The 26,617-nt window shown below is 39.4% G+C and overlaps 4 protein-coding genes across 7 annotated transcripts; 2 read left to right on the forward strand and 2 right to left on the reverse strand.

Moving 5' to 3' along the window:
* Positions 1 to 107: 107 nt before the first annotated feature.
* On the forward strand, positions 108 to 2,476 carry pigc (phosphatidylinositol glycan anchor biosynthesis, class C). Its single transcript, XM_033965748.2, has 3 exons — positions 108 to 183; positions 666 to 896; positions 980 to 2,476. The coding sequence occupies exons 2-3, from the start codon at positions 669 to 671 to the stop codon at positions 1,634 to 1,636; spliced, it is 885 nt and encodes a 294-aa protein (XP_033821639.1). The 5' UTR covers positions 108 to 183; positions 666 to 668; the 3' UTR covers positions 1,637 to 2,476.
* Positions 2,477 to 3,042: 566 nt separating this feature from the next.
* Positions 3,043 to 20,542, reverse strand: dnm3a (dynamin 3a). 2 transcript variants are annotated; one of them, XM_033965746.2, is made up of 20 exons: positions 19,959 to 20,542; positions 17,579 to 17,652; positions 17,252 to 17,401; positions 16,934 to 17,137; positions 16,676 to 16,774; positions 15,605 to 15,765; positions 15,385 to 15,527; positions 15,169 to 15,304; positions 14,889 to 15,095; positions 14,725 to 14,811; positions 14,579 to 14,649; positions 14,445 to 14,505; positions 14,101 to 14,127; positions 13,583 to 13,696; positions 8,772 to 8,881; positions 6,472 to 6,583; positions 5,445 to 5,594; positions 4,614 to 4,837; positions 4,145 to 4,300; positions 3,043 to 3,499 (listed from the first exon to the last, which is right to left on the reverse strand). In XM_033965746.2, exons 1-20 carry the CDS (start codon positions 20,126 to 20,128, stop codon positions 3,463 to 3,465), a joined length of 2,493 nt encoding a protein of 830 aa, XP_033821637.1. In that variant the 5' UTR covers positions 20,129 to 20,542; the 3' UTR covers positions 3,043 to 3,462. The 2 variants fall into 2 exon arrangements, with proteins under 2 accessions (XP_033821637.1, XP_055077134.1); XM_055221159.1 differs by lacking the exon at positions 14,101 to 14,127 and having other exon boundaries at positions 3,121 to 3,499.
* Positions 20,543 to 20,913: 371 nt separating this feature from the next.
* On the reverse strand, positions 20,914 to 24,467 carry mettl13 (methyltransferase 13, eEF1A lysine and N-terminal methyltransferase). 3 transcript variants are annotated; one of them, XM_033965747.2, is made up of 9 exons: positions 23,964 to 24,467; positions 23,546 to 23,818; positions 22,891 to 23,359; positions 22,606 to 22,805; positions 22,314 to 22,503; positions 22,057 to 22,218; positions 21,749 to 21,961; positions 21,521 to 21,649; positions 20,914 to 21,327 (listed from the first exon to the last, which is right to left on the reverse strand). In XM_033965747.2, exons 1-9 carry the CDS (start codon positions 24,114 to 24,116, stop codon positions 21,038 to 21,040), a joined length of 2,079 nt encoding a protein of 692 aa, XP_033821638.1. In that variant the 5' UTR covers positions 24,117 to 24,467; the 3' UTR covers positions 20,914 to 21,037. The 3 variants fall into 3 exon arrangements, with proteins under 3 accessions (XP_033821638.1, XP_055077298.1, XP_055077299.1); XM_055221323.1 differs by having other exon boundaries at positions 20,926 to 21,327; positions 22,057 to 22,215; positions 23,964 to 24,221; XM_055221324.1 differs by having other exon boundaries at positions 20,926 to 21,327; positions 21,749 to 21,952; positions 23,964 to 24,221.
* On the forward strand, positions 24,400 to 25,784 carry itpa (inosine triphosphatase (nucleoside triphosphate pyrophosphatase)). The gene is made up of 8 exons (XM_033965095.2): positions 24,400 to 24,522; positions 24,672 to 24,729; positions 24,818 to 24,882; positions 24,969 to 25,042; positions 25,110 to 25,141; positions 25,211 to 25,323; positions 25,416 to 25,492; positions 25,637 to 25,784. Exons 1-8 carry the CDS (start codon positions 24,460 to 24,462, stop codon positions 25,767 to 25,769), a joined length of 615 nt encoding a protein of 204 aa, XP_033820986.1. The 5' UTR covers positions 24,400 to 24,459; the 3' UTR covers positions 25,770 to 25,784.
* Positions 25,785 to 26,617: the final 833 nt, after the last annotated feature.

The following is a 26,617-nucleotide window of genomic DNA, read 5'->3' on the forward strand; positions in this document are numbered from 1 at the left end:
ACATATAAATGATTCCATGCAAATAATCACAGTTCATTTAGGCTCTGTCCATTTGCTTGTATCAAAATTCACCGACAGAGGGCGCTCAACGCTCACTACACTGACTCTAGAGGTTTACTTCCGGTATAAAGTTATGATCGTAGGATTGATGCGCATCGGCAAGGAGCGAAACGACCCTCCCAAGTAAGTTAAATGCTGTATCTTAATGGTTTGCCAAGCAAACGGCATAATTTTGTGTAAAAATTATGGGTTTTATTCTGTTTTCAATGAAATGGGAGTATTTAGAAAACCGGTTATGCAACAGCCATTAGCCCACAAGTATAGCCTAACTATGATTTGTTATAACCAAAATAATTCAAGTTGATACACTTTAGATAAGCCTATATACAAATGCACTGGAGCAATGGATAAAACATGACCGGTACAATACAATCGGGTCAGGTGATCTAATGATGGTCTAGCTGAAACTCTTGTGATTGGTTACTGAATTACTACTGAGCTCAAATTCCACTTAAAGTACATCATTCACTTTGTCATTTTCTTTATGCTATGCTTATGCTAGTCAGACACCAATGTGTAATTTATATCAGTGAGTCTAATCTGAATAATGACCAAATTTTCATATTTAGGGTAATAATCACATTATGTGATAATTCTGCTTCCAGGGGATGGGTCCTGACAGTGAGGCAGGCTCCTCTGTGCCCTGGAGGAAGGTGCTGTGGGAGCGTCAGCCGTTCCCTGATAACTATGTGGACCAGCGCTTTCTGGAGGAGCTACGCCGAAATGAGGGCCTGCATAAGTACCACTACTGGGCTGTGGTGAAAGAAGCAGGCATTGTGGGACAGCAGCTGTCTTGTGTTGCCATTTTTATAACACTATGGCTTTACATGGAGCAGGTAACTTAAACCAAGGCTGTAATTGTGTGAACTAAAAAAAGCTCTATATTTTATTCTATACCTGTTTACTCCTGTTTAACTAGGGTTCACTCCTCCCTGAGACACTCTTGTGGACCAGCCTGTTGATTGCACTGCTGGGCTATGGACTTCATCAGCTTTTAATCACTAAACATGGGTTGGACTGCAAGCCACGGACACATCTGGCAAATTTACAAAGTGCCACTATTTTCTTGTCTTTCACTTTTGGTTTCTCTCCAGTTCTGAAGACATTAACTGAATCTGTGAGCACAGATACAGTCTATGCCATGTCTGCAATGATGCTACTCGCCCACCTGATTTCATTCCCTTACACCCAGCCGTCTCCTCCAGGCAGCCTCTCTCTCAATGCAGCTCTGTTTGCTTCTGTGTGTTTGGCTTCCAGGCTGCCTGGAGCTCTGCATACTTTTGCCATGCTAAGCTGTGCTATCCTGGTGTTTGCCCTGTGGCCCTGTTTGTTACAGAAGATGAGGGAGAGGACTCCTCATCACTTCACTGTGGTCTGTGTTGGAGTGTGTCTAGGAGGGGTAGTAGGGTTGGGATCACAGTCTTGTTCTGGAGCCATGCTTCTGACCATGGCCTTATTAAGTGTGACACTGCTCTGCCCCATTTTGCTTGTCAGACTACAGCAGCAAAAGGACAATATTTCTGGACCATGGGATGAAGCTGAAATCCATGATGATATAAGGCAGTTTGCTCACTGATGGAATAAGATGGCCTTTAATCTAACTTAAATAAATGTCACCCTAAATGTCACATACTACAGTACTTATACAGGTGCTACCTACAGGTATCTTTGAATGTGAGATTTTACAGTAGCATACTTTGTATATCTCGCATGATGGGGCCTAAATAATTGTGTGCTGTTTTGTATAAATTTTATATTTTATTTATTTGTAAAGGGACAGCACATATTAGCCACGTTGGCTAAATTAGACACATTTAGCCAACGTGGCTAATTTCCATCTTCAGTCCCTCAGCAGGTTGATGTTAAACAGTCTACAGGACAGGGAAAACACAGCAACAATCAGAAGTAAATGTAACACACCAGCACACATACAACACACACTATACACACAATTATAAGAACAGTTCATTTGAAATCAGAAGTTAAAACCAACAACCCCTTAATATAAAATGTAATTTTGTTATAAATGGAGAAATATTTGACCCTCGAACAAACACTGTTTTAAAGCTTTGGAAAATGCTGCAGTGTTGAGAGCTGTAGTATATGAGCAGCAGTGTGTTTCACCTATGGCCTGCTCCATGAGCAAAAGAGAGATGTTCAAAAGCACTTTTCCTAAACGGCACAGAGCAGTCACCTCCAGAACCTGCTCTTGTTGTTAAAACCAGTAATGTCTCTTTATGCAGCTCTGCAGGGATGGGGACACTGTCCTTTGGTCCAGTCTGAAGTCTGATCACTGGCCTTGGGTGAAGGGAGTAGCCTAAACTGAGCCCCCAAACACATGGACCAGTCATCACCAATGATCTGTGCTGTTCAGATGTCATGATTTTAAAGCGTAATAAAACCTGTGATTCAAGAGGTTTACATGTGTTCCATTTATCCAGTCTTCACACAGGCTCTTGCTTTAGCAGCTAAAGCAGCGTTAGCAAAAATAACGTTATTAGCCGAAATTATTGCCGCTGACATTAACTCTTAGAAGGATTTTAGATTTCTAACAAAACTTCACTTCGTTAAAGTGAGCACATAGTGCAGTGCAGTACAATACAATACAGTAGCAAACGACGAAGTTGCTATGGATCAGGCCTGGACTGAGGGTCTACACGTGCAGAAGCTCGTATCGTCACTTGTTCTTTGTGTAGCTTCAGCACCATCAGCGGAGCCTTGTTTCAATGTCGAGTTTGGGTCGGATGGTGTCGCCATTTCCACTGTGTTCTTTTGACAAACGACGCTAAAGCTCAACTCTAACAATTAAGTTCAGTCTCGCTCAGCGCTTTGAAAAGGCTCCTTTCCATAAAAAAAACAAAAACCTTACATTGGAGCAAAAACCAAACCTGGACAGTGCCGTGACGCAGAGCGGAGCGCACTGGCTCCTGGTGAATTGTTTCAAAATTCCTCTCGATTTTCAACAAAATTAGAGTCACAATCAACATAATTCAGTTTATTGAAAAATACAGTCATATTTGTGTTAACATCAAAAGTTATGGAATTTAAAAAAAAAAGCCTCTCCCTTATTGTAACAAAACGAGAACTGCAGACATGTGACATAAAAAGGTAGTGCTTAGGCCTACATGATGTTATATAAAGTAAAATGTGTGTATTGTAGAAAGAAATTACATTGCATAGATATAATATAAACAATCTTAACTGGAGACATTCTGCTTACAGATAACAAGTATTCCAGTATTTATGGCTATTGGTTTACACTAAACAGACAAGAGGCACAGTGAATTTTGCAGACAGCAGCTCCCACAGGGCACACAGCCCAGCCTCATGCATCAGCTGGGTTAGACATCAGACCATGGGTATCTTTGGATTTCAGCAGCAACTCAGCACATCACAGGAAACTCACAATTTGACTTTTGGGACAGCAGGGGGTTGCCTCCTACAAAGATAAGATTGAACGTCACATTTATATCACCACTATAAAGTAAGTAAGTACATTTGGGATAAATGTTCCTGGTATATATTGTTTGTGATTGAGCCTACAAAGGCTCATTTGACATGTTACCATAGGGTAAGTCAGTATAGATGTGGATGGAAATGCTCAGGAATGGGGAATAATATTTGGGAAAGAACCTAAAGAACCATTGGAGAGCACAAAGGAAATGAGGCAAGGAGAGAGGGAGACACGGGCCAAAAACTGGAGAGGAACCAGTAAAAGAAGAAATGTGTAGAGGGAGAGAGGGCAATAAAACAAACTGATGCTTGGAACAGGAGACAAGGTAGAGAGAGAGAGAAAAGGGGGTGTAAGGGACAAAGACGGATGAAAACTTGACAGAGTGCTCAGTCTGTTGTCTCTGGCTGACTCCAAACGAAAGCTGCACAGAGAAAAGTTCTGACTCCTGAGGCTGATGGGAACAAGTCTATGAGAAACACATTTTCCAGCAGACCCCCACCCATCTCAAATAACAGCTTATTCTACCCTTGGTTTTGTGCATTGGTTAACTGTAAAATATTGCATAAATCTTTTTGGCATTTTTAAAGCCAGAGTTGAAGTAACAATGTTATTTGGTTATTTCAAACATACCTAGGGACACAGCGAGTCCTGTGGTGCTGTTGGCGGTGGTGGTGATTATCCCCATCTTCATTTAAGGGTGCTGGTGGTGGCGGGGCAGGGCCAGGAGGGGCCGGAGTACGGGAAGCAGACTTACTCCGGCTACTTTTATTTGTATGATGATTTGGACTGAGACAAGAAAATAACAATGACTACAACTAATGCAAAATATGTCTACTGTGTGTAAGTTGGAAAATGTCTAAACATTAAAGGCAAACAAATAAAAAATATGTATTGTAATGGAATTATGAATGCTGGTTTATGTTGGTGTCAAAACTTTACACCTGAATGAATATCAAAATCAGAAAAAATACTTTTAACACATAGCTTTTTATTTTTTAATTGCTATATTACCAGTCCATCTGTGTTGGTTTGCTTATAATATCGGGCAAGTTATGTTTAAAATGCAGATGACGTTTTCCTAGTTTGACACACACAGTACCTGCATGGAAGGACCCAGGATGAGTCAACAGGTGGAGGCAGTGGGGTGGTGCAGGTAGCTGTGGATATCTCTCCGATCACAGACAGCGCCTCCTTCAGGGCCGTGTGTTTTCGCAGCACATCTTCTCGATGCTGCTGTTGCTTGGGTGACTCATCCATCAGAGAGGAGCTTTCTCCCAGAGCATAGAGCTGGGCCAGGAGCTCCGAGCTGATGAACTCCTTAACCTGCAAAGAGAGGGATTATAAACAGCTGTGACAATTTTAACATGTATAAGAACCCTGTAAAACTACACCTTCTTTTGATTTAGGAACAGTACTTAACACTTAAGAGTGCTAAAATTTAACTTTGTCTTTCATTGATCTAGCTTTTATTACTCAATCAAGCAAAATGTTTATTAAGTATATAGGATTGCAAATAAATAAGGCATATCAATTAGTAGAAGTAGAAGCGGTGTCAATACTCCAGCTATAAAAGACACGCAATCTATTACAAAACACAATGCAAATTAATAGCTTCTTTTCCATGGGCACAGTATGCTTGGGTCAAATTTGTAGGGCCACCACCAATTGCACAATAAAAAATTACCTAAAGGCTAGACTACATTACACTTTTAGACGAGACAGAATTGCACAACTCTTTTGCAATTTTATGCTTTATTAATCAAAGATATATTTATGATTTATCCAATAACAGTCCTTGCAAAATAATCTTCTAAATCCAGTGTAGGACATAAACCTACCTTAAAGGAATATGCAATCTAGGCGGTGAACATTTTGCCATGGTAAGCCCAGAAAGAATAACGAAAGAAGGAAGGATTTCTGTTTGTCTTACACTGTTGATTATGATGTGCATAACAGTCTTTGGCATTAGGTCCCTGATGGTTTTGTAGATGATGTTCATGTAGGAGTCGACAAGGTTGCGTATGGTTTCCACCTGGCGCTCCAGTTGGGGGTCTGTGAAGTTTTCTGGTGTCCCATTCCCCTGTACAAGACAGTCAAAGTTTCATAAACCATCCTTAGTCATTTTAGGGTTCTATATTATGCATGTCTAGGCTAGACCACTTTGGACTATAGCCTGGGTATTTTCTCTATTTTACCTTGAAATAATGTTAGTGTCTTGGAAATACCTTGAGTTCAGGAGAGAGGTTTATTTATGCAGCATCACTGATGAGGATTCAACATTATGACATTGTATAAACTTCAACAAAGTCTATTTAGGATAGTAAAGGGTATTAAAATAATGATTCCTCTTTTAAACGGTGGCATGACTCTGCAATATAAGAGTGGTGCATGAGGGCATTGCCAATAAATTGTGTCAGTTAATGCAATCATGAGAGCTGATGACTCATGATGACAACCCTAGAAAGAATCATTCAAAACTAAATAAGATGTTATGAGTAATTGATTTCAAATAAATTGATCTGTCATTGTTTTAATTATCTTGTCATGAACTGGTGTCAAAGTGTAGAGTAGGGGAGCTTTGTAGACATACAGCAGAGCAGAGGGAACTCAAGGGAGGCAAGGAGGAGTGGGCAAAAGAAAGAAAAAGAGGGAATGGGTGAGGGACAAGGAACTGCTGATTAGAAACAGACTACACACACACACATATTGTAGTGACATCATGTGTGCGGAATGCAGTGCTGAAGAGCACGACAGAGCAAGATGCAAGGGGGTGGGGGACTAACTTTTTTACTAGAACTGGGGAAGAAAAAGAGGGAACATGTAAAAAACAGAGGTTGTGGCCTGGGTTTAGGGTGAACAAAAGTCAATAAGCCCAAACTACATGAGGACACTGTTTAATTTAGTGTTACTGCCCATAGAGAGGTTAATTGGGTTATGATAGGACACAGGGTACGCACAGTGGTGTTCTCAGGGTAGACTCCAGCCCGTAACAGAGAAGTCCTCCAGCTGTCCAGCTCCTCCTGCGAAACACAGGCCAACTCGAGGTGTCTGTAGTCCTTATACACATTCCTGCAATAGTAACATTCTTATAATGGTTGATGGTAAAGCAAAGTCACGCTCAACTCTAGTAATTTCTGTAATCTTGGAGCAAATCTAATCAAAAGACCAATAGTCAGTCATGCCAGATTTCTTTCTTTTCACTTTCCATAATCATGAGTGCTAAGCTAAGTTTTTTGAGGTAGCCATGCCATATTATTGTTGAAGGTGCTTGTGTAGATACCATACTAAATCCTACAGAAAGAAGCAAAATATCAGGAAATTAAGAGATTGAGATTTTTTTTTATTACTGGTTACAGAATATAATACGCTCATAAATTTTAATTCTTCTAGAGTCGAATTTTATAAATGCAATTATTGCATTCACAAGGTGGCTACATGCAGTGCCTTTAGAACCAGTATAGCATTTGTGGAGTGCAAAGTAAGAAACAAGCGAAGGCTTTGGATAAAGCTGGGGCCCATCTGTTAAACATTTTTCTTTAATCACTTCGTTGTTTCATTCCTACTTTTGTTGTTCACATTCATCAGATGCAGCAATTAAGCTCAAATGTGTGTGTGGAAGAGAAAGATGCAACAGCAGTGATCATAGGTATAAAAATTTCACAAGATAACAACAAACTTGGTAGAAGAGTTTTCAGTTAGTATACTTGGCCACAGTGGATGAAGTCAGGGTGTGGTGGCTGACAGAGGCTGGCCAACAATGACAATACTCCAGTGCTATTGCAGGGAAATCATAGCCTATTATTTGGATATACACAAGCGACTATTAAACGCATATACTTGATTTACGACTCACATCCATTTTTCCCTCAGTCTCTTTTTTCACGCTGTTTTCTGTTCTTGGCCAGATTTTAGTTAGATTTTTCCCCCCTAACTCACACTGGGGGAATTCTGCACAGAACCCCGACTGCTTTCTATTTGAAGAGTTTCCTGAGGTTTTTGATTACTGTCAGACAGGGACAAAACCACTGCAATGTCTGCCACACACACAAATACACGCATACTAATACAGAAAGAGCAACAGAGAGGAGAGAGTCAGGGTGCAGGACAGACTTTTGACACATTCCTGGCCGATGGCTCTGATACTAGCTCTCTCTTGTTGCTTACTTTCTCCTCACAACCCCTCTAAGTCCTTCTCCCTCTCCCCCTCTTTTGTGGTGAGTAGAGCAATTCTTTCCAAACAAGACCAGCCTCATCTCTCATCCAAACGCTCTGGCTTTGATTAGCTGCTTAATGAGCCTGCCGTTGGTATGCTGCGGTCTGTACACAAAGACACATATTGGCCCAAGAACATACATACTCCCATACATACTGTGTAATGTACATGCAGACAAACTTAAAAAGTCATTAATGTTTCTTACAGCCAAACAGCATAAAATGAAAAGGGTTTGGTGGTAATACTGTTCTTTGTGTGACCTCAAATTTTGTTTTATTGATATTCTTGCTTTGGATCTCTCTCTCTTTCTCTCTCTGTCTCTCTCTCTCGCTTACTTTCACACTCGTAAACCTTGCAAACCGAGTTCAGCACAGACCAAGCTGGAAACCAATCCACTACACAAGTAGTAAAAGTAGTAAGAGTAGATGTAGTTATCCTTTTTCCTTTTGGCATTTCCATTCCCAGGGCCATCACAGTAAATCATTCACCTCCCAGTATGCCTAGCGATCCACATTCGGACAAGAGGTTTCAGTTTTAAATTTAACAACTTTAAGACCTAATGTGGCTGGATTGATAGTAGTAATAGTAAAGGTAATCGTTTCAACAGCAGAATATTAGTCGTTGAAATAGTAATGTTCAAGTGGTTTGTAAAACAACTGTAAAAAAATAAAATAAAAAAATAAAACATACTAGGTTATACTAGATTTGCAGGCCTAAAACCCTTGTATGAGTCAAAATACAAAGAAGTCCAGACAAATAGAATAGTCTAGGACTAAGTGGTATGTTTTGAATAAATTACAGCTCATAAGGATGTATTTTTTAGGTTTCTGCTAAGTCTATCTCAATTTGCCTCACACTTGAAAACTCAAGAAGCTAAGTTCACTGATCCTTGTCATCTTAGTTATTTTTGTGGCACAGTTAAAAAGCAAAGGTCAAGACAAAGATAAACAAAATCTATGTTTCCTCCCTTTTTCCAGCATGAGCAACTAATAATTTCAGTGCACAAATGACCAACCACCACTCCTTTTTCTGAGTCACACAAACCTTAGCTCTGTGTTGAAGAGGGCAAAGCTGAATTTGTTCGACATGAAGCTCTTCTCAATGTCCCTGTATTTCACATTGTCCAATGGCAGCATGTACTTTTTCTCCTTCTCCTGGAAACAAAAGAAAACAGAAAAATAAACGTTGACAGGAATACTCTTTATAAATGATGATCACTGAAGGCCAATACAGGTGTTTATAGGACTAATAATCACTGTAGGAACTCTCTCATGGAGGCTGAAATAGTTGTACATCTGGAGCTATATTTTTAAGTATCTGTCTCAAAAAGTGAATAGCCAATGGGGAACTATGGCGCTCGAGTATGTTGAAACACTGGGGTGCTCTGAAGGTCTGGAACAGTACTCCTCACATACTGGAAAGTTTCTAATACAAATAACCTTGTATGATTTTATTTTAGAAAATATATTCTCCCCTTTAACCATATTGATTGTAGTAGTCTTAGTACACATAACAGTATATGTTTTAAGTAGTAATAGTAGTTGTAGAGGTAATATTAGTCTTTTAATTTTGTCTTTCTTGGATCACTTTGGTCAATCATCTTTTCCAAAAAAACAGTAATTTGATTTAAGCTGGTGACCCATACTGAAAGATATAGCAATCTTGAAGCTGGATTGGTTGGTAGCAGTCATAGTATTGCTGTAACAAAAGCAGTATTATTTAAATATTTGAGATATATTGCCTGTTATAGTTGCGACATACAAATTAAAATTGCAATTTGAATTGAAAGGATCAGCAATGGCTATAATTGTAACAGAACATATTCTGGAAACAACAAAACATCTTTTTATGGAATACATTTATCCTGAAGCTTAGACCTTCATCTTTTATTGGGTTAGTGGGGTTCATATTTCCATTTTCACCAATGTCCCTGGTTGTGTTTACAATGTGCCCTGTGAATTAAAACCTGATTTAAAAACATAATCTCAATCGCCATACTTTTCCCTCATATCTATGCATGCAAAGTACCTGTTAATGCGATTGATATTTTCTTTTTTTTCCTTTACTCAAGTTCATATTTGGGTAAGCCTGCCAGTCTGACTTATTAACATCCCGCTAACTAGAGGGACTCGGGCCTGTAGTCTGTCGTCACCATGGAGACTTATGAATGACAGAGAACAGTTGGACGGAGTTGCACAGACGCAGCGCAAGTTGAAGCAGACAGTATGGAGCTGGAAGGGAGGGAACGAGGAGGACAAAATGGAGAAAGGCCGGGCGCACATGTGAAAGTCATTACTCAGATTCTTGCTCTAACACAACATTTCTCTCAAAGTACGCTGGCCCTTCCCCCTTCATTCTTATACGTGCGTGATTTTTACACTATAAGGCAAATCAGAAGTTCGTTATGGTTCCAATGTGGATAGGTTACAGATGGAAGTCACCATTGAAGAAGAAACAACGGCTTTGAGATTCACAGCATCCCTCATTCGAGATACATGTCAGTGTTTATGGATGCTAAAAGGTGTTGCGCTCTGGTCTTCCCCTACGAGTACTCCCTGAACCCTACGACTCTCTCCCTTCATTCCTCTTTCCTTCTTTCCAGAGGGGCCCACTTCCTGTAATGGAGGACGAAAAAAATGACAAACCAGGATTGGCGCTCACGCAGCAACATCTGGGATCGCTTTAGACAGAAGGGGAGGAGACTCGAGAGAGTATAGGGTGCCATGATGATGTAGAAATAGAAAGTAGAGATGGGTTAGTTAAGACAAGGAGAGCTATGAGGGTAGAAGGAGGTGTTTTTTATGGTGAGGATGGGTGAAGGTATGTAGAACATGAAGATCGGGAGACACTGTGGAGAAGAGAGGAAAAGTTGCAGACCACTCTAAAGTCGATTCCCCAAGGGTCCCATCAACCCATATATGGCTGCTAAGTTCCTCCCAAACTCTCTCTCCTTCCCTCACTCCCCTTATTTCCTTATGCCTTCCCAGAGCGAACAGCCAGAACCCTAGCTTAACCAAATGCGTAAATATGCCACGTCAAGACTGGATACTGCCTGGACACAACCACCATGGAGCAAACCAAGAACCAAGAAGAAGCACTGACATCTCCGGAAGAGACCAGAGAAATGGACGCCTGATGTGAGACCCTGTGACACAGGATTGTGACAGGATAGACCAAAATAACACAGGAAAAACCTTTGCTTAACTTTCCTATCTGCTGTGATAAGAAGATCAGCTGCAAGCATCCAGAGTTGGGAAAAAGGCAAGGCGCTATCAGAAGTCCTGCTCCGTCATCCCAGTGTTCAGACTACCTGTTCAGGATCTTACTGGTGTACAGTAGTCTGCACATTGGTTAGACTGTGCACGGAAATGCTCCAATTATCCACAATAATGCTAATGCTAAGGACGCTATGAAAATTTGCATGTATTGCAGGCCATAGCTTTGATTTTTGATTTGTGATACTTGCATGGCATGCATAAATGTTACCAACTGTGCACACACTTAAGCAGTCAATTCACAAAATTACATTATCTTCAGAAATGTAAATGTGACTAGATGATATGACATTTTCTTCTTAGTTAGTTGATGCGCAAAACTACATGACAAAAAATATATTTAGATTTTCATATGTCACACAGGCTAGATATTTTAAGTTAGTGATACAAACTAACTATTAGCAGTTTTTCTATAACAGACGTTAAGGATCTTGGGTGTGAATCTCGAAATGATGAGATATTGTGTCATCCCAATCGTGCCAGGGTGGTTGAGGCATTTAATACATCATAGCTTGTGTGACTAAAGTGGTGTCTTCTCTTCCTGTAGGCTAATGGATTTAAGATACCTCACAGTTCTTTCTCTCACACACACATGCAAAGGGAGCATGTAGATTAAGCGTATAAGCAGAGGCCGTCTGTTTTTCTTCAGGGGTTGCTGGTGGAGCGCTGGCAGCTGAGGGGTGCAGGAATGCATGTCTGCTCAGTGTGTTGGGGAGATTAAACTCTATATCTTGATATTGCTTTGTAAAAATGAATGAAAAATGTAGTGATATAATTTATCTTGTGAAGTAAAGATGTGTTTTCTGTTAGGAGTTAAGGTGGCTGACAAAGTGATGGAGAGTGGAGTCAATGGGGGTGAGCTGAGTAGAAGGGTATGTGTGAGACTGTGGAGGAGGTTAGGGTGGGGGGGTCAAAAGGAGAGGGGGGGCATCTGCAGTGTAGAAACAGCCATGTGGGATTTCTCTGGGCAGATCTTGGAAGCTGGTGTTTGGACAAAGCCTCAGATTTTCCAGCCAGGAATGTGCACGGTCCCAGAGAGACTGCCAACCACAGAAAGGTAGAGAGAAAGAGAGAGGGAGAGAAAGAGAAGAGAAAAAATAGGGCAAGGCTGGAGAGATGCTACACAAAGTAAAAATGATTTAGATACAGTTTGGGTGACAGTTGAAAGATGAGGGAGCAAAACCTTGGCCAGTATAACTTTGTGGCAACATAATTTCATCATAACTATTGAAGACTATGCGAACAGAGCAGCGATTGGAGGCCTAACATATGTGTATCATTGCAGTGAGTCTTTGATGTGGTCAGAAGATATTTGCTTGTATCCCTTTGTCTATTATTTATCACAGATGTGCTAAGTGTGTGTATATGTGTAAGCCGAATGGTAGAAATGAGGAGACAGCCATAGGAAACCTCAGTACCAGTATGTGTACATTATGCATGCCTAGGGGCTGTGTCTGGGAACAGAATGATCAAGGGGTCTAGGAGTTTATCTAAGAAGTGACCATGTGCCTGATTGAGCGTATATTTTCCTGCACTATTTGCACGCCAGTTTGTTTACATCAGGCTTCTTGTGTGTATCACATACTGTATACACAACGCTGTCCACTGTGTATTTGTATGCGTTTGTGTGTGAGTGTGTGTCTGTGTTTGGCTTGGGGCAACTCCAGCTGTGTCAGAGTGAGCTGCTCCAAATGCCTGAACTCCCAGAAGAGGAAGAAAAGGGGGAGTCGAGAGCGGGACGAATGCGAGCAAGAAGGAGAGGGGGGTGAATGGGGATACAAGGGCTCAGTTGCAAATCCAGGTGGCGGTCAAGAAAAGCAGAGAAAACACATGGCTGGCAGAAATTCAAGGTTTAGATGCTTTTGAGATGAGTGTAGTACTAACGCTACTATCACATTACAACCACTGTGTTTAGGTAGACAACTAACTTGAAAAATGTTTACACTACCCCATATGAGCAATTTTTTTATTTTTTTTTTTCTAGTAATGTCTAATCATGTCTTTAAGCAAACTTAAATATCTAAACTGTCATCAACTAGCACTGAACATCTATGGCAAGAACAGTGTAATCTGTATACTACAATCCATGTGCTTGACTTTTGTGAGCTCACTTCCTGCCCTGCGCTGTTCCCATGACATCAGAGAGACTGTTGTGGTGTGTCTGCCTGTCTACACTTGCTGTGCAGACCTTCTGCTCCTGTACAGCAGGCACAGACAGGCAGACACATGGCAGCCCCACTGACATCACACTACTACAACCAATACCATCATTGTACCATCAAATAACTGAACGATTGTATGCTAATCATGTCTAACTTTTTCATTGTATCTAATTTCTGGTTCTATACTGATGCAAAAATAAACTGCTTTTGCATACTAATTACACTGCAAATTAAAGTTTGGGTTGGTACAAATAAAAATTCACTTTTATGATTGGAAACATGGATATTTTACTGTCAACGTGTATCAGAAATAAAGTTACTATATTACAAGTGGTTGTCAGTGTTGATTTTACTGTTTTTTTTTATTTCTACACCTACAGTATGACACTTTAATAAATAATAATTATGAATGGCTTACCTCATCATCTCTGAACCAGGACAGGCTCTCTGCAGTGAGGACGAACCAGTATTCTCTTGCACCACCTTTCATGATGCCAATATTATTGATTGTCAGCCAACCCTTGCGTATTACCTGTGCAGAAGTCAAGGTTAAAAAGCAAACTGGCAAACACAATAGAAAAAGGTGTATATAAAAGGGGATAGAACTGCAGGAATATAGTGGTTATTGAGGTTATAGAATGATGATCATCAGTGACATCCATCAAACTAGAACATTTAAATAAAGAAAAAAGTAGGTTTCCGTGGACAAAGATAACTGGTTAAACAGAAGATACAATATGACACAATACATCCTTTAAGTGCAGTAGAACAGAAAGAGTAGGATTAGTAATTTGCAAAAGCCAGTTCATGTATTTGGTGAGATTATTGACATGCAAACCCACAGCCATTTAGCTTGAGTGTTGCACAAAGATATATCCAGAGGAAGTGCCACAGAGTGGAAGAGAGGCAGTAGACTTAAAGAGATTTTTCTCCTACTATTAGACTCGAGAGAGGGGTCACACCCTGGGGAGAGGTAAGAGATGGGTGGCAAAATTACATTTAAATATACAGTACATTAACGGTTATTTTTGTGGACGTAGCCTTTACAATAATATCTAGTTTTAACGCTGTAAACATATAATTTCTTTGAGATACTAATGAAAAAGCACTATGTAGTAAATGTAATATATTATAGTTGATATAATATACCAATATGGTCCAAGTTGATAATTATAAATAACCTAGCAAATTAGTGAAGCATTAAACCATGTATAAAACATAACTGCATGCTCCACTCAATACAATCAGTGGTACGGTGGATATACAACAATCAGTCCTACCTGGCTTCCTATAACATTTGCAGCAATCTTCTTATTGTTTTGGTTGATTATTTGTTGGGCACTGACATAGGGGAAATGTATTTTTAGTAACTTGGTTTAATAGTATTCATGTTTAAAGCTGCAGTTTCACCTACCAAGAAAAACCAACAAAATCTTCATGCTTGGTATTTATGTAGGCAAGTTGTACTTCAATTAGCAGCAAAATCTGAAAAGATAATGAAGAAAATGACACAAGCATCTTATAATGAATTATAGAACTTTTACAAGAACTGTAGATAACCTGATCTCTGCATTTACTTTCTTGCTCCCGTATTTCAGTGTTGACAATTTTCTCTGTCTCATCTCGCAGTTTGGGAAAAGAGGCAAGCTTAGGAGATAGATTAGAGTGTTAGAGAGTGTTACACTTACAATAAAAAGAATAATAAAAAGCATATTTTAGTTTACCTTATTGATACACTGGTATACAGTGGAGATGAGCTCTTGACTGACCAAATCAACAAGCTTCATACATGGCTCATTCAGTCTGGAGATCTGCTTTTTGACAATCGCTTCAAATGCCAGATCAGGTGTAAACAGACCTGTCCTAACTCCATGGATATTTCTGATGGCGTATGTGATCTCTCGACGAAGATCCCTTTCATCAGACTCTAGCTGTGAATGTGAAGAATGATGGTGAATCTCTGAAATGAACGCATTACAACAATACAATAATGCAACAATATACCTTGACCAGTTCATGTGGAAACTGTTCATGGAAGATTCTGTTAATCTTGGCGCCTCCAGATAAATATTCTGTGTCAACTTTATCACCTGAACCCTCAATTAGCTTCTCAAAGTCAACAGCCAAGCGTTGAACAAGTCTGCAAATGTAGTAGTCATAGTAGTTTCATAATATAATTTGTAAAAATATAACAGAACATGTATACAAATGCATACTGACTGTAGTAGTGTCTTGGTCCTCCGGGTGGGGTCATCAGGGACATATTTCCTGTACTCCTCTGCCTCTCTATTCAAGGACAAAAGCTGACTATGTAAATGACTACGGAAGGCTGGTAGTTTCTCCCGGATATGACTTGTCAGTTGCTGTATAACAAATCATATTAGGACAATGTTTCATGCATGAACTATATTTTGCAAGCTGTTGTATAAAATCATTCAACCTGATTAAGTGTTTTTTGCAAATATGGTGTGCCCATTCTAGCAGCGATGTGACTATAGGCCGGGTGAGATCGAAAAAAGTTCTTCTCTGCCTGCAGAGCTGCCTTAATATCCTTTTTCCCATCAATGTCCTTTTGACTGCGGTTCACCACCCCAACATAACCTGGGAAGGAAGAAGCAGCAAAGGAAATAAAGACAACAGCATATATATATATATATATATATATATATATATATATATATATATATATATATATATATATATATATATATATATATATATATATATATATATATATATATATATATATATATATATATATATATATATATATATATATAGACATCATACTTTGAGAACAGTATTTAAATAATTTAAGTATAATCCCACTCTCAAATTTAACAGAGCAATAAATTGTACTGGGCTGTATAGCTCATGTTTCAGTCCCTAACTCAGAGTTACACTCAGAGTTATTTCAGTGGGTTTCCATGGCTAATGCATTAGTACTGTGAAGAAACACCTGGTTAGACTTTACTAAGGCTGTATAAAACCAGGGGTATGTCTGCAAAGTTTTCTCCATGCATACATACAAAACAATATAATTTCTCTAGTAGACATGAATGTATAACTTAGACTAGCCATTTAACTGAAACACAGTTATCATAATTTTCTTATGAAATCATATCTAGTTTTCCCTAGTTTGACAGCTTTATATTTCCTGATTAGACATGGGCAGGTTATCATATAAATGTGTTTCTTCCATGTAATTTTCACATGATTTAAGAATGAAATAATGTTCTTCTTGGATGGACTCCCTCTACTTATGTCAACAATATGTTTTAGAACTCAGCATTCATTTTTTCAACTTTTTTTGTATTATTTTACTTTTCTTTTCTTCACAAACTAGCGCAAAAACTGAAACAAATGTTGACCAGTGGTATTATCCCGCTATTATGTCCAACCAAGTACTAATTAGAAAAGAGGAAAAACATACAACACAGTATTTATCCTGTTCACATCACTTAAGTGTAAGTCTAAGTGTAGCATTGGTACACAGATACTCCAGACTCACCTCTGCGTAAAGGAAGCAGTCTGTTCTCGAGTATTTCCCGAGCATCAGTTCCTTTGTCCATGAGGTCTAACTTAGTGATTACTCCTATTGTGCGTTGGCCTAAGACAATACAGGAGAAGAGAAAGAAATGGCAACATGTCTCTCTTGTTCCTGTTCATTTACGAATAATATGCCAATAATTTGGCCAATAATTTCAACAAACAAAAAAAAAACACACAAAAAAAACACATGCGACTAATCAAATCACTTTTGTAATACCTTGTGGGTCAACATCTTTTGCTAGTTTCAATGCATCAGAGTTGGCCAGGTCTGTGTTGGCTGGGGTAACTGCCAGAATGAGACAGTTCTCCTTGCAGATGTACTGCATGATCATGTCTCGTACTTGGTACTCAATATCTGCAGGCTGATCACCCACAGGTACTTTTGTAATGCCAGGCAGATCCACAAGAGTTAAATCCAGTACTGCAAAAACACACATTTAGAACGGGGCTAATTTGACTCCAACTATATAGGGATATTTCATCTTCACTTTCACTGACTACACAATACTACACATTTCAGTTGTAACTTGCACACCATGAGGAGAGTGGATTTGTAGATGAATGGGTAAAGGGGAAATCATCTTTTTGGTCCCAGTAAGTCTGTATGTCTCAGATTCAATCTCCACTCGAATCTCATCAAAGTCAGTAAACTTCTTTCCTCTGCAATGTAAAAATTCTCCATACTCTGGAAAAGAACAATATCAATATCAGTGAGTTTTATTTGTCATGATACGAATAAATGCCAATCATTTTAATGGAGTTCCAAGCCACAGTGTAAGTGGAAACAGACAATACAGATACATGAGCATGATGCTGCCATCTGGTGGCTGTTGGGGTAGGTTTTACAATGTTTTGAACGAACCTGTTTCAGAGTTGAGTAGCTGTAAAACTAATGGTCTCCGAGTCACAATTCCAGATCCCCTTGGAAGAAAGTCTCTGGAAGCAAAAGGAGATGTGACCAAATCTGTGTCAGCATAAAGCAGGTTATCTTGGAGATCCTGGTCAAAATGTATGTAGCCTCATATCTTCATGGATTTAGAGAGTTTTGTCTGTATTTATTTAGAAATTGTTTGACACCTATACGTTCATATGAATTCTTAGGTCATATAAATATCACCTTTGGAGGAAAAGAAACACAGAAAATTTGTTTAAAGCACATCCTTCTCTTATTCAAGGAGAAGGTCATATACTACACTGGGTTACAAAAAAAAAATTTTGAAAGTTGTCTGTGTTTTTTCAACTGAATTAGGACCATTTATCACCGCTGAATCCAAAAATGATATCCATTTTTCTCAGTCAGGTCAGGTTTTTATGCTAATTTGATTTTGAAAAATCTGATCTTCTGACTAAATTGATTACAATTTTGTGACATTATCAGTTGATTTTCTTTAATATTTTTCATCCAAAAAATGTTTTAGGAGATAAAAAATAGTTTTCTAACAGAATGTATTAATTAAATGTTACGTTATGTTAATTGATAAAGGTAAGTACATGTAAATTGGAACGTTACGTTATCATTGTGCAAAATTCAGGACACGAACTTCAGTTTTTATGAACCCCTTGAATGCTCTGCAGCAGGGATGTCTCTCTTCAGAGTCCAACAGTAATCAGCCATCATGACTGCATCCCAGCGTCCCTGATACCTGGTCTCCATCTCTTTTATGTCCTGATGGAATCTCTCCACCTGCTCATCACTCAGTGATCCCAGATTCTCAGGAAACCTGAACATTTAGCTCCTTTTGGGAAAAAGGATGTGGAGCATCATCATTAAAACCACACTGGAGGAATCTTTGTCACTGATGTCAGGAACTTCTACAAAGACAGGTACTGGAATTTCATCACAGTGAGCTACAGGACGACGTGCTGATTCACGGTCAGGATACGTGAGGCTGCTTCGGTTCTTTCTGTTGATCCCAGTCACATCAATAGCCCAGAAGTAGCTATTGATGTCGGCTCCCTCCAAACCATGGGAATTCCAAACTTCAGACAACTCTTCTTGCCTTTAGTCCACTGACGCAGATACTCGGTGCATGACTTGCATGCCATGTGGGGCGCCCAAGCTTCATCTTGGTCACGAAGTTTAATACCAAAATAAGCATGGTAAGCACGCTTTATGAAACTTGTGACTTGGTTCCTGTTAGGAACATTGGTGTATTCACTGCAGATGTAGCAGAATATGTCAGGCTTATTTTTGCAAGATCTTCTAGCCGAAGCCATTTCATTCACAAAAAAACAATTAGTCATAAGTTGCCACATGCAAAATCTTCAGAATTTGTTTATAACGAGAAATATAACAGAATTTTGCATTGTATGACGTGAAAATACTCATACATGTCAACAAAATCGTCCAAAAACAAATATGTATCTTAGTTCAGAACGTTGACCTGATTGAGCAAAACCAATGTGATTTTTGGATTCAGCACATCAAAATTATCCTAAATCAGCTAAAAAATCTTAGACAATAAATTTTGTGTTGACCAGTGCTATAAACAGGTTCATACATACACGCAGTACTAGCGACCAAATTTGGCCAAAAATACCAATAAGATAACGACTGTGGCCAAAGGTTTTGCTTTTCATCATTACAGAGGTCCTTTGTCTTACTGTGGCCAAATAAAGAGAAAGTGCTGTCTTTAACAGCATTCCTCATTGACAAGATGAAAGTCCTTCAGGGCTCAGCACCACTTTCCTGCATGTCCCCCACATGATATCATCCTTGTTCTATGTAATAAAGTGGGTGGCATGCAGAAACAGTGCATTACTTTCACATAGTTACAATTCAAATATGTAGTAAAGGAGATTTTTGTGGGTGTGCATGACCTTGACAGCATTTCCTTTCTCACTGCCTCCTGTCAGCAGGTTGTTGAGATAGTATTTTTCTGCCCTGGGCTCCTTCAAACAGACACTTTGAGGAGAAGACCATATGATTGTGAGGGGGCGTGTTGTGACACGTTTGTTTAACATTAACAGAAAATGCAACATATCTCACATTTGCCCTTTTTCAGTTTCACTTTTACAAAACTGACAAACATTTTAAATCAAATGATGAATATTCTTATTGCATATCAATTACACATTTTGCTGTAGTCAAAGACCTAGATTAAAGTGGTTTTAATTCAGTTTTGTGTTTAGGAGGCTGGGGTGTTGATCATCTCTCCTGTTAGAACTTGTTTACTGCTTTAGTCTACTTTTGGTAAGACCACCATCCTCCATTGGCGCATGCATCACTGGGTTTGACTTACCTGCCGACAAAGTTTTCTAGGACGGAGCTCTTGCCCGCACTCTGCGCCCCAACCACGGCTATCTGAGGCAGATGGAGGCTGTAGTCCTGTCCCGCGATGCCCACGGAGCTCAGGGCGTGCTGAAGCCGGTTGACCAGCGGGATGAGCTCCTCCATCCCCCGGTTTCCCATCACAACAAAGCCACCTGGACTACACCACACCGCTGGACCCTGCCACCTCAGCTAACAGAACATAGCACTTTACTAACTACTTCTCACGGTGTTTTGGAGACGAAAACACGAGCGATCCTCGTTTAGATCCATCACAAATCAACACGATTCAAAGTCTTTGCCAAAAAGGACGTCGTAAATGCGCAAACGTGAGTGAATCTGTCCGCTGTTGTCGTGTTTGCCAACTTTTTTTCATTCGGAGATAAGACAACCAAAGAAAGATCATATAAGAATTTGTAGTGGTATTCAAAAAATAATTAAAGCTCCTCAGATGAGTGACTTGAATGCATTAATTGGCTTCTGCCCTCAAAGTTTTGTTAAAGAAAAATAAAGTACATTGACAGCTAACGGAATGAATTTTAATGCGCATGCGCATTGGCAATTACAAAAACGGGAGGGCAACTCCCCTCTCCCTTCCTGAAGACAGACAAAGTTACAACCCAATTATAAATGTTCCTTGTATCACATAAGCAAGCAGCCCCTCCTCTGTTGCAGAAAGTTATTTAAAATGACACAGATCTTGTGTGGGTTGGGCCTAGCAGCAGACCTATAAACAAACTAATATGTCTACGATTCAACTACTGTAAATAACACTCCGGCATTCTTTAGCAATGAGGAATAGGCACTGTGTATTACAGGGAAGGCCTAAGCGAAAGAGAAAGAGAACATTCATTCCCTCATGGAAAAGCAGAGCAAGCAGTGACCCCCCCAAAACACTAAATATGAACCAATAAACCTGTAGCAGTGAGAGAGGTGAATAAAATTGTCTTTACTGACTTTGTACAAGAGAAAATACATTATAAGCAGGGTGCCAAAGTATCTCCAACCATCCAAAAATGTATTAATTAAACATATGCTGATATCAAACACTCATGCAATCTTCAGCTCTTTTATTAGCTCTGAAATGTCTATATTTGGACTGTGGTTGCCAGTCTTGTCAGAGCCCAGTGTGCTCTGCAGACTTTTGGCTGCTTGGCCCAGGGACTGCAAAGTGTTTGCAGTGTCAGGTGACCGATTGTCTCCTTTATGACACATTAATACTTGGTTGACTTCTCCTTCAACATCACCGGAGATAATGGTGGGAAATACACTCCTCAATCGCTCCAGTAGGCTTTTCTTCAAAAGGGAGTCTCGACACACAAGATTCAGAATGAACACTCCTGTATAAAGAATAATACGTTTTTTTAAAAATGTAATTGAATATTCATCAATTTAATAAGTTGACCTAGATTTTAACTACCAATTTTCTATTTAGATTTCATGGAAAATAAACTTCTGATGTTTTAAGTATAATAATTCATATACAACATTACATTTATTGTTCAATTAGTTTTTTTTTAATTATTACAATACCTGTTGGAGTCAACAGGCTGTTAACTTTCTGTAGAATTGAGACCTCAACAAATGAAGCAGGAGGACAGCTCATGCCAACTGTGTTATCCTTGTTGTCAACATCAAACATTATAGCATCAAACAAGCGCCCTGCAAAAACAACAAACATAGTTACGGTATTCTCTTGTACTTTTGCTACTTGCTCAAAGGCCTAATGAAAAGTTTACTTTGTTATACTTCAATTCTCACCTTCCTTTCCATAAGCTGTGATAAGTTCAAGACCATCTCCAAGAGTTACAGTTAGGCGCTCATCAGGTCGGAATCCAAACCATTCCTTTGCTACTTCTAACACAACGGGATCCAGTTCAACTACTTCAACCGTAACACCAGGAACAAAGTCTCGAAGAAACTGTGGCAAGCCCCCTCCTCCAAGTCCCACCAAAAATATTGACGCTGCATTAACTATATAGTAACAAAAATGAAGAAAAGTTGTAGCAAGCAATATATAAAAATACAAAATATATAACTAAAATCTGAGTGTAATAAGGTTATCATACTGTTTTTCTGTTGTGTATCAATCCCCAGCATGGACAGACCAGCAACCATTAGTTTGTGATGTTCACAGCAGAGAAAGCCTGTGTCCACTGACAGTGAAGAGGAGGGTACTGTTGAAGGAGTTGTTGGCTTGACTTTCTTTTTGCCTTTTTTTTTGTAGCCTGCTAGTGTCATATAAATGGAAAATAAATTAAATAATAAAGAAATAACATAGGGAAAATACATTGCAATATAATCAAAACAGACTGACGCAACATACTTGTATTTTTTGATACAAGCTTGCTCTCTGATTGGATAAGGGCAGCATTGGATAAAAACACTAGTCTTCGATACAGTTCTCCATCTTCTCCTCTGACGTTCTCCACACAGTACTCTCCACTCAGCTCACTGACCCCTGTGCTGACCACCTCACGCCAACCCAAGTCACCGGTAGCTGACAAAAAGGGCACCTGAATGGGGGGGGGGGGGATGTACTTTGACAATTTAATCATTTCAATTAAACCAATAACACACAGAAATCATATTAAAATATACATAATATACCAATCTACCTGGTGGTTGTGGGGCATAGCGGGAGGAGCCAAGTCCATTACCATGGGTGAAAGCTCAGCCTGGACTGCCTCCATATTGGCATAGTCTTGATTTCGGTGCATTGCAACAATTACCAATCGTCTGAAATTAGCACTTGCTGCCAACTGTTTGTGGCCTTCTGCAGAACTATAAAGCCAAGCAGTCTCACTACCTTGTGGTACTAGGAAAATAGAGAATGAAAGATACAGTAAACAGAAGGGGATATGTATTCTGTGTATTCTAGTGATGTTTTGAAGACAACTCACCAATAAAAATAGCAAAGTGATTGGATTTGGGTACTTTGGTTCCAGGAGCAGAGTCCTGAACAGTAAGGGTATATTTGGGAAGGCCTGTTTTTACGTGGCAAAGAGTGAGTGAGACATTAGAACTGACATCTGTGCCTGTACGAAGCCTTTTCCTCAGCACAGAATAGGCCTGATGCTCTCTCACGGTCGACAGTAGCTCTGAAACCTGAGTGAAGCGAGTCGATGCACCATCCTCCCCAAGACACATCTCCAGAATAGGCATAGGCATTGGCTGACGAAACTTAGTGCAGATCAAGACAAACACAGGCAAAGCAAAAGAGTCCTCCTCGCTCTCAGTGTCATTCTGCAGACAGTGAAGCCTCGCTGCCCACCCGAGAGAAACAAAATGTGCCACAGCTAATTTTATGACACTCTCCTGGGCCAGTGTGATACAGACATATCTGCCCCCAAAACTCAGGACTCGGCTCATCTGTGAAAAAAAAATAACAGTGGCTTTATCAGTATCAATAATGTCACATATAATAAAGAGTTCTGAAATTAACCAAGTAGTACTCAATCAACATGCAACCAGAACATGCATATGTTATATCATTATTCAGATAATTGCCAGATTTTCCAACTTTCTGCCCTGCATGTACACATACGCATATATTACCTCTGTGATCATACTAGAAGCCAGTGCTCCCTCTTCCTCAGATGCCATAGCATCCAAGGTGCCCTTGTCCAAAACAACTTGAAAACTGCCATCCTCAAAGGGTGTTTTGGTTGCGTCAATCTGCTGGAACCTCAGGTCAGGCCGGCGCTCAAAATTTCTTTGGTTCATATTGTTTATTACTGTCTCACTGATGTCAATGTTGATCAGATGTTTATAGCCGACATCATACATCTGTTCACTCAGCTCTGAGTTTCCACATCCAACCACCAGCACCTGGAGGCAAATACACAGAGGTAAATATAATTGGATATAATATAATTGACACATTATATTAGCATTGTACAAGAGCGTCTAAATGTAATCAGGGCATCTTTTCTAAATAACGTACAATTTTAAAATTAAAAGAAAAAAAAAATACCTTATCTTTCACTTTGATGTATTTGTGCAGGACTCCGCAGAGTTTGTTGTAGTCTCCATACCACTCAAACGCTTTCTCTCCACGCTTCTTGAAAAACCTTTCCCAATATTCAGCTGAACTGAACTCGCCCGCGGTGCGAGGAAGCAAGCTCATTGTCCTTTTCAAATGTAATGACTCCAAATATCTATTTAACTAGATATACTTTCCCACATGTCAGATTTCACAGTGGTCTGGCTCATAACCCGGACATAATTTGGGACTGTACTGTTCACGGATTGGACAATTTCTTTATGGAAGGCGGAGCATCCAGTTCTTGTGTTTTGTGATGGTTTATGTGTGTACCTGGTTTATAATCCACATGGTATGTAAGTCTTTTTTGCCACTGCTGTCTGATGAAGTTGCATTTCACATTTCTTTTTTTTTTTTTTTTTTGCAGGCAGAGGCGTGCACGTGTTTTGGTCCGTCTCCTTAAGTCGTCCGGGTGTGCTCTGGCATCATGGCTGTGCCTGCAGGAAGGTCTGTGGTGTTCGTGACTGGAAATGCCAAGAAACTCGAGGAGGTAACTCAAAAATAACAATCGCACAAATCAGCATTTTGCCTTCGCGCTTTTTATTCTAATTACATATGGTTTAATTTAAGAAAGCGCTGTTCAGAGTGCTTTGATACAGTCCAATATGTACAGATCTATATCCTTTCTCTAATTTTCAGGTTATTCAGATTCTTGGAAATAAATTTCCTTACAAATTAATTTCAAAGAAGATTGATCGTAAGTGTGAAAACTCATTTAATCTCTATTCCTTAAAATTGCTTAATTTTCATTTATGTGATTAACTAAATGTGTAATCTCATTCAAGTACCAGAATATCAAGGAGAACCAGATGAAATTTCTATTCAAAAGTGCAAGGAAGCAGCACGACAGGTAAAGACTGTGCTATGACAACAACAGCTGTATAATAACCATTTATTTCTATGTATTTAATTTGATAACGGTATTTTTTTCTTCAGATTGATGGACCTGTAATAGTGGAGGACACTTGTTTGTGTTTTCGAGCTCTGGGAGGACTCCCGGGCCCTTACATGTCAGTGTAATTTACAGTTTATGAAAAATGTGTGCGACTATATAGTAATGGTGTTATCTGCTTCCAGAAAATGGTTTCTGGATAAGCTTAAGCCTGAAGGTAAATTAATGTCATCATAGTATACATAATCTAACATAAGTAGTGATTTATTGTTGTGTTTTATGCTAGGCTTATACAAACTTCTTGCTGGGTTTGGTGATAAGTCTGCATGGGCTCTGTGCACATTTGCTTTCTGTGCTGGAAAAGACGAAGAGGTGCATCTCTTCAGAGGAATCACAGAGGTGATTGTCTCCATTTCTTTGAAACTTTTTATTATGAGTTTTGTCTGTACGTTCCCTCATATACATCCACTTATGTTTTGTAATCTAACAAGGGGCACATTGTGGAACCCAGAGGTCCCAGAGACTTCGGATGGGATCCTTGTTTCCAGCCAGAGGGATATGATCAAACGTAAGCATATTTTGTAATGATTGTATAACCACTAGAGGTCACCATAGTGTAACACATTTCTACACTATTAATTCTGTGTACAACTTTGCTACAAATGTCCCAAGATTATTTTCAGCAAATAATGACAGACATTGGTTGTTGCAGATATGCTGAATTGCCCAAAGAAGTCAAGAATACAATTTCCCACCGCTACAGGGCACTGGCTGCCATGTCGGACCATTTTGCCCAGGTGAACAATAGCCCTCCAATGTCTAAGAAGAAAAAGGATGATGCATAATATTTTGTTATTAAATGTTTGTGTGTTTAAGTTAACTGACTTGTGGACTCTTGTTTGCTTTGCTGCAAAAGCATGTTTGCATTTACTTACTTCTTATGTTTCCCAAATTGTTTTCCTAGCCGTCAAGTTGGATGTTAAATATTCCACTTTGAAGAAACACAAATTGTTTTAATACTCAGGAGGGAAATTCTTGGACCCATTCTTTAAAGATTTGGCTCCCCAGAGTTGACAAAGATAGAATGGAAAAAGACTATAAAATTAAAAAGGTACTGATGAGAGCAGCAGATGACTTGTGGCTTAGACATGGGATTCAGGATCTGGCAGCAGAAGAGAGGCAGCAGTCCAAAGAGGGGGAGGATAAGGATGTTCAGCACTACATACCAGTGACAACAGGGAAGTGTGGGTAATAAATGAGCCAGGAGCTGGAAGTCTCTAAGCAGGAAGTATGCATACACCTGTGACGGATGGCTCCCAGATGGACACAAATGTTGCATCTGACTGACACTAGAAAGTTCGAGAATTAACCGAAACCGCAAAAAGAACAGGACATACCATCATCAGTACTTAGCTTTGCCTTGTAATGAACAATGTGTTTTGTGTCTCAGTTACAGACGATGAAGGAGGGACTACATTAAAGATATTTTTACTAGCTTGATAGCTAATAGGTAGTTATCTATTTGATTATACCTGCTGCTGCTGTGACAACTACTGCTCAAATATATTACAATTTCAAATGTTTAATCACTTAGCACTGGTACAACTGCAACTCTTAACTATACTGCAAGTAAAAAGCATGACATTGTTGTGTGAATCTCAGAGACACTTTGGGATCAGATTGATTGCTATGA

This window comes from Periophthalmus magnuspinnatus, chromosome 4 (genome assembly GCF_009829125.3).
Source record: "Periophthalmus magnuspinnatus isolate fPerMag1 chromosome 4, fPerMag1.2.pri, whole genome shotgun sequence".
NCBI classification, from domain to species: domain Eukaryota; kingdom Metazoa; phylum Chordata; class Actinopteri; order Gobiiformes; family Gobiidae; genus Periophthalmus; species Periophthalmus magnuspinnatus.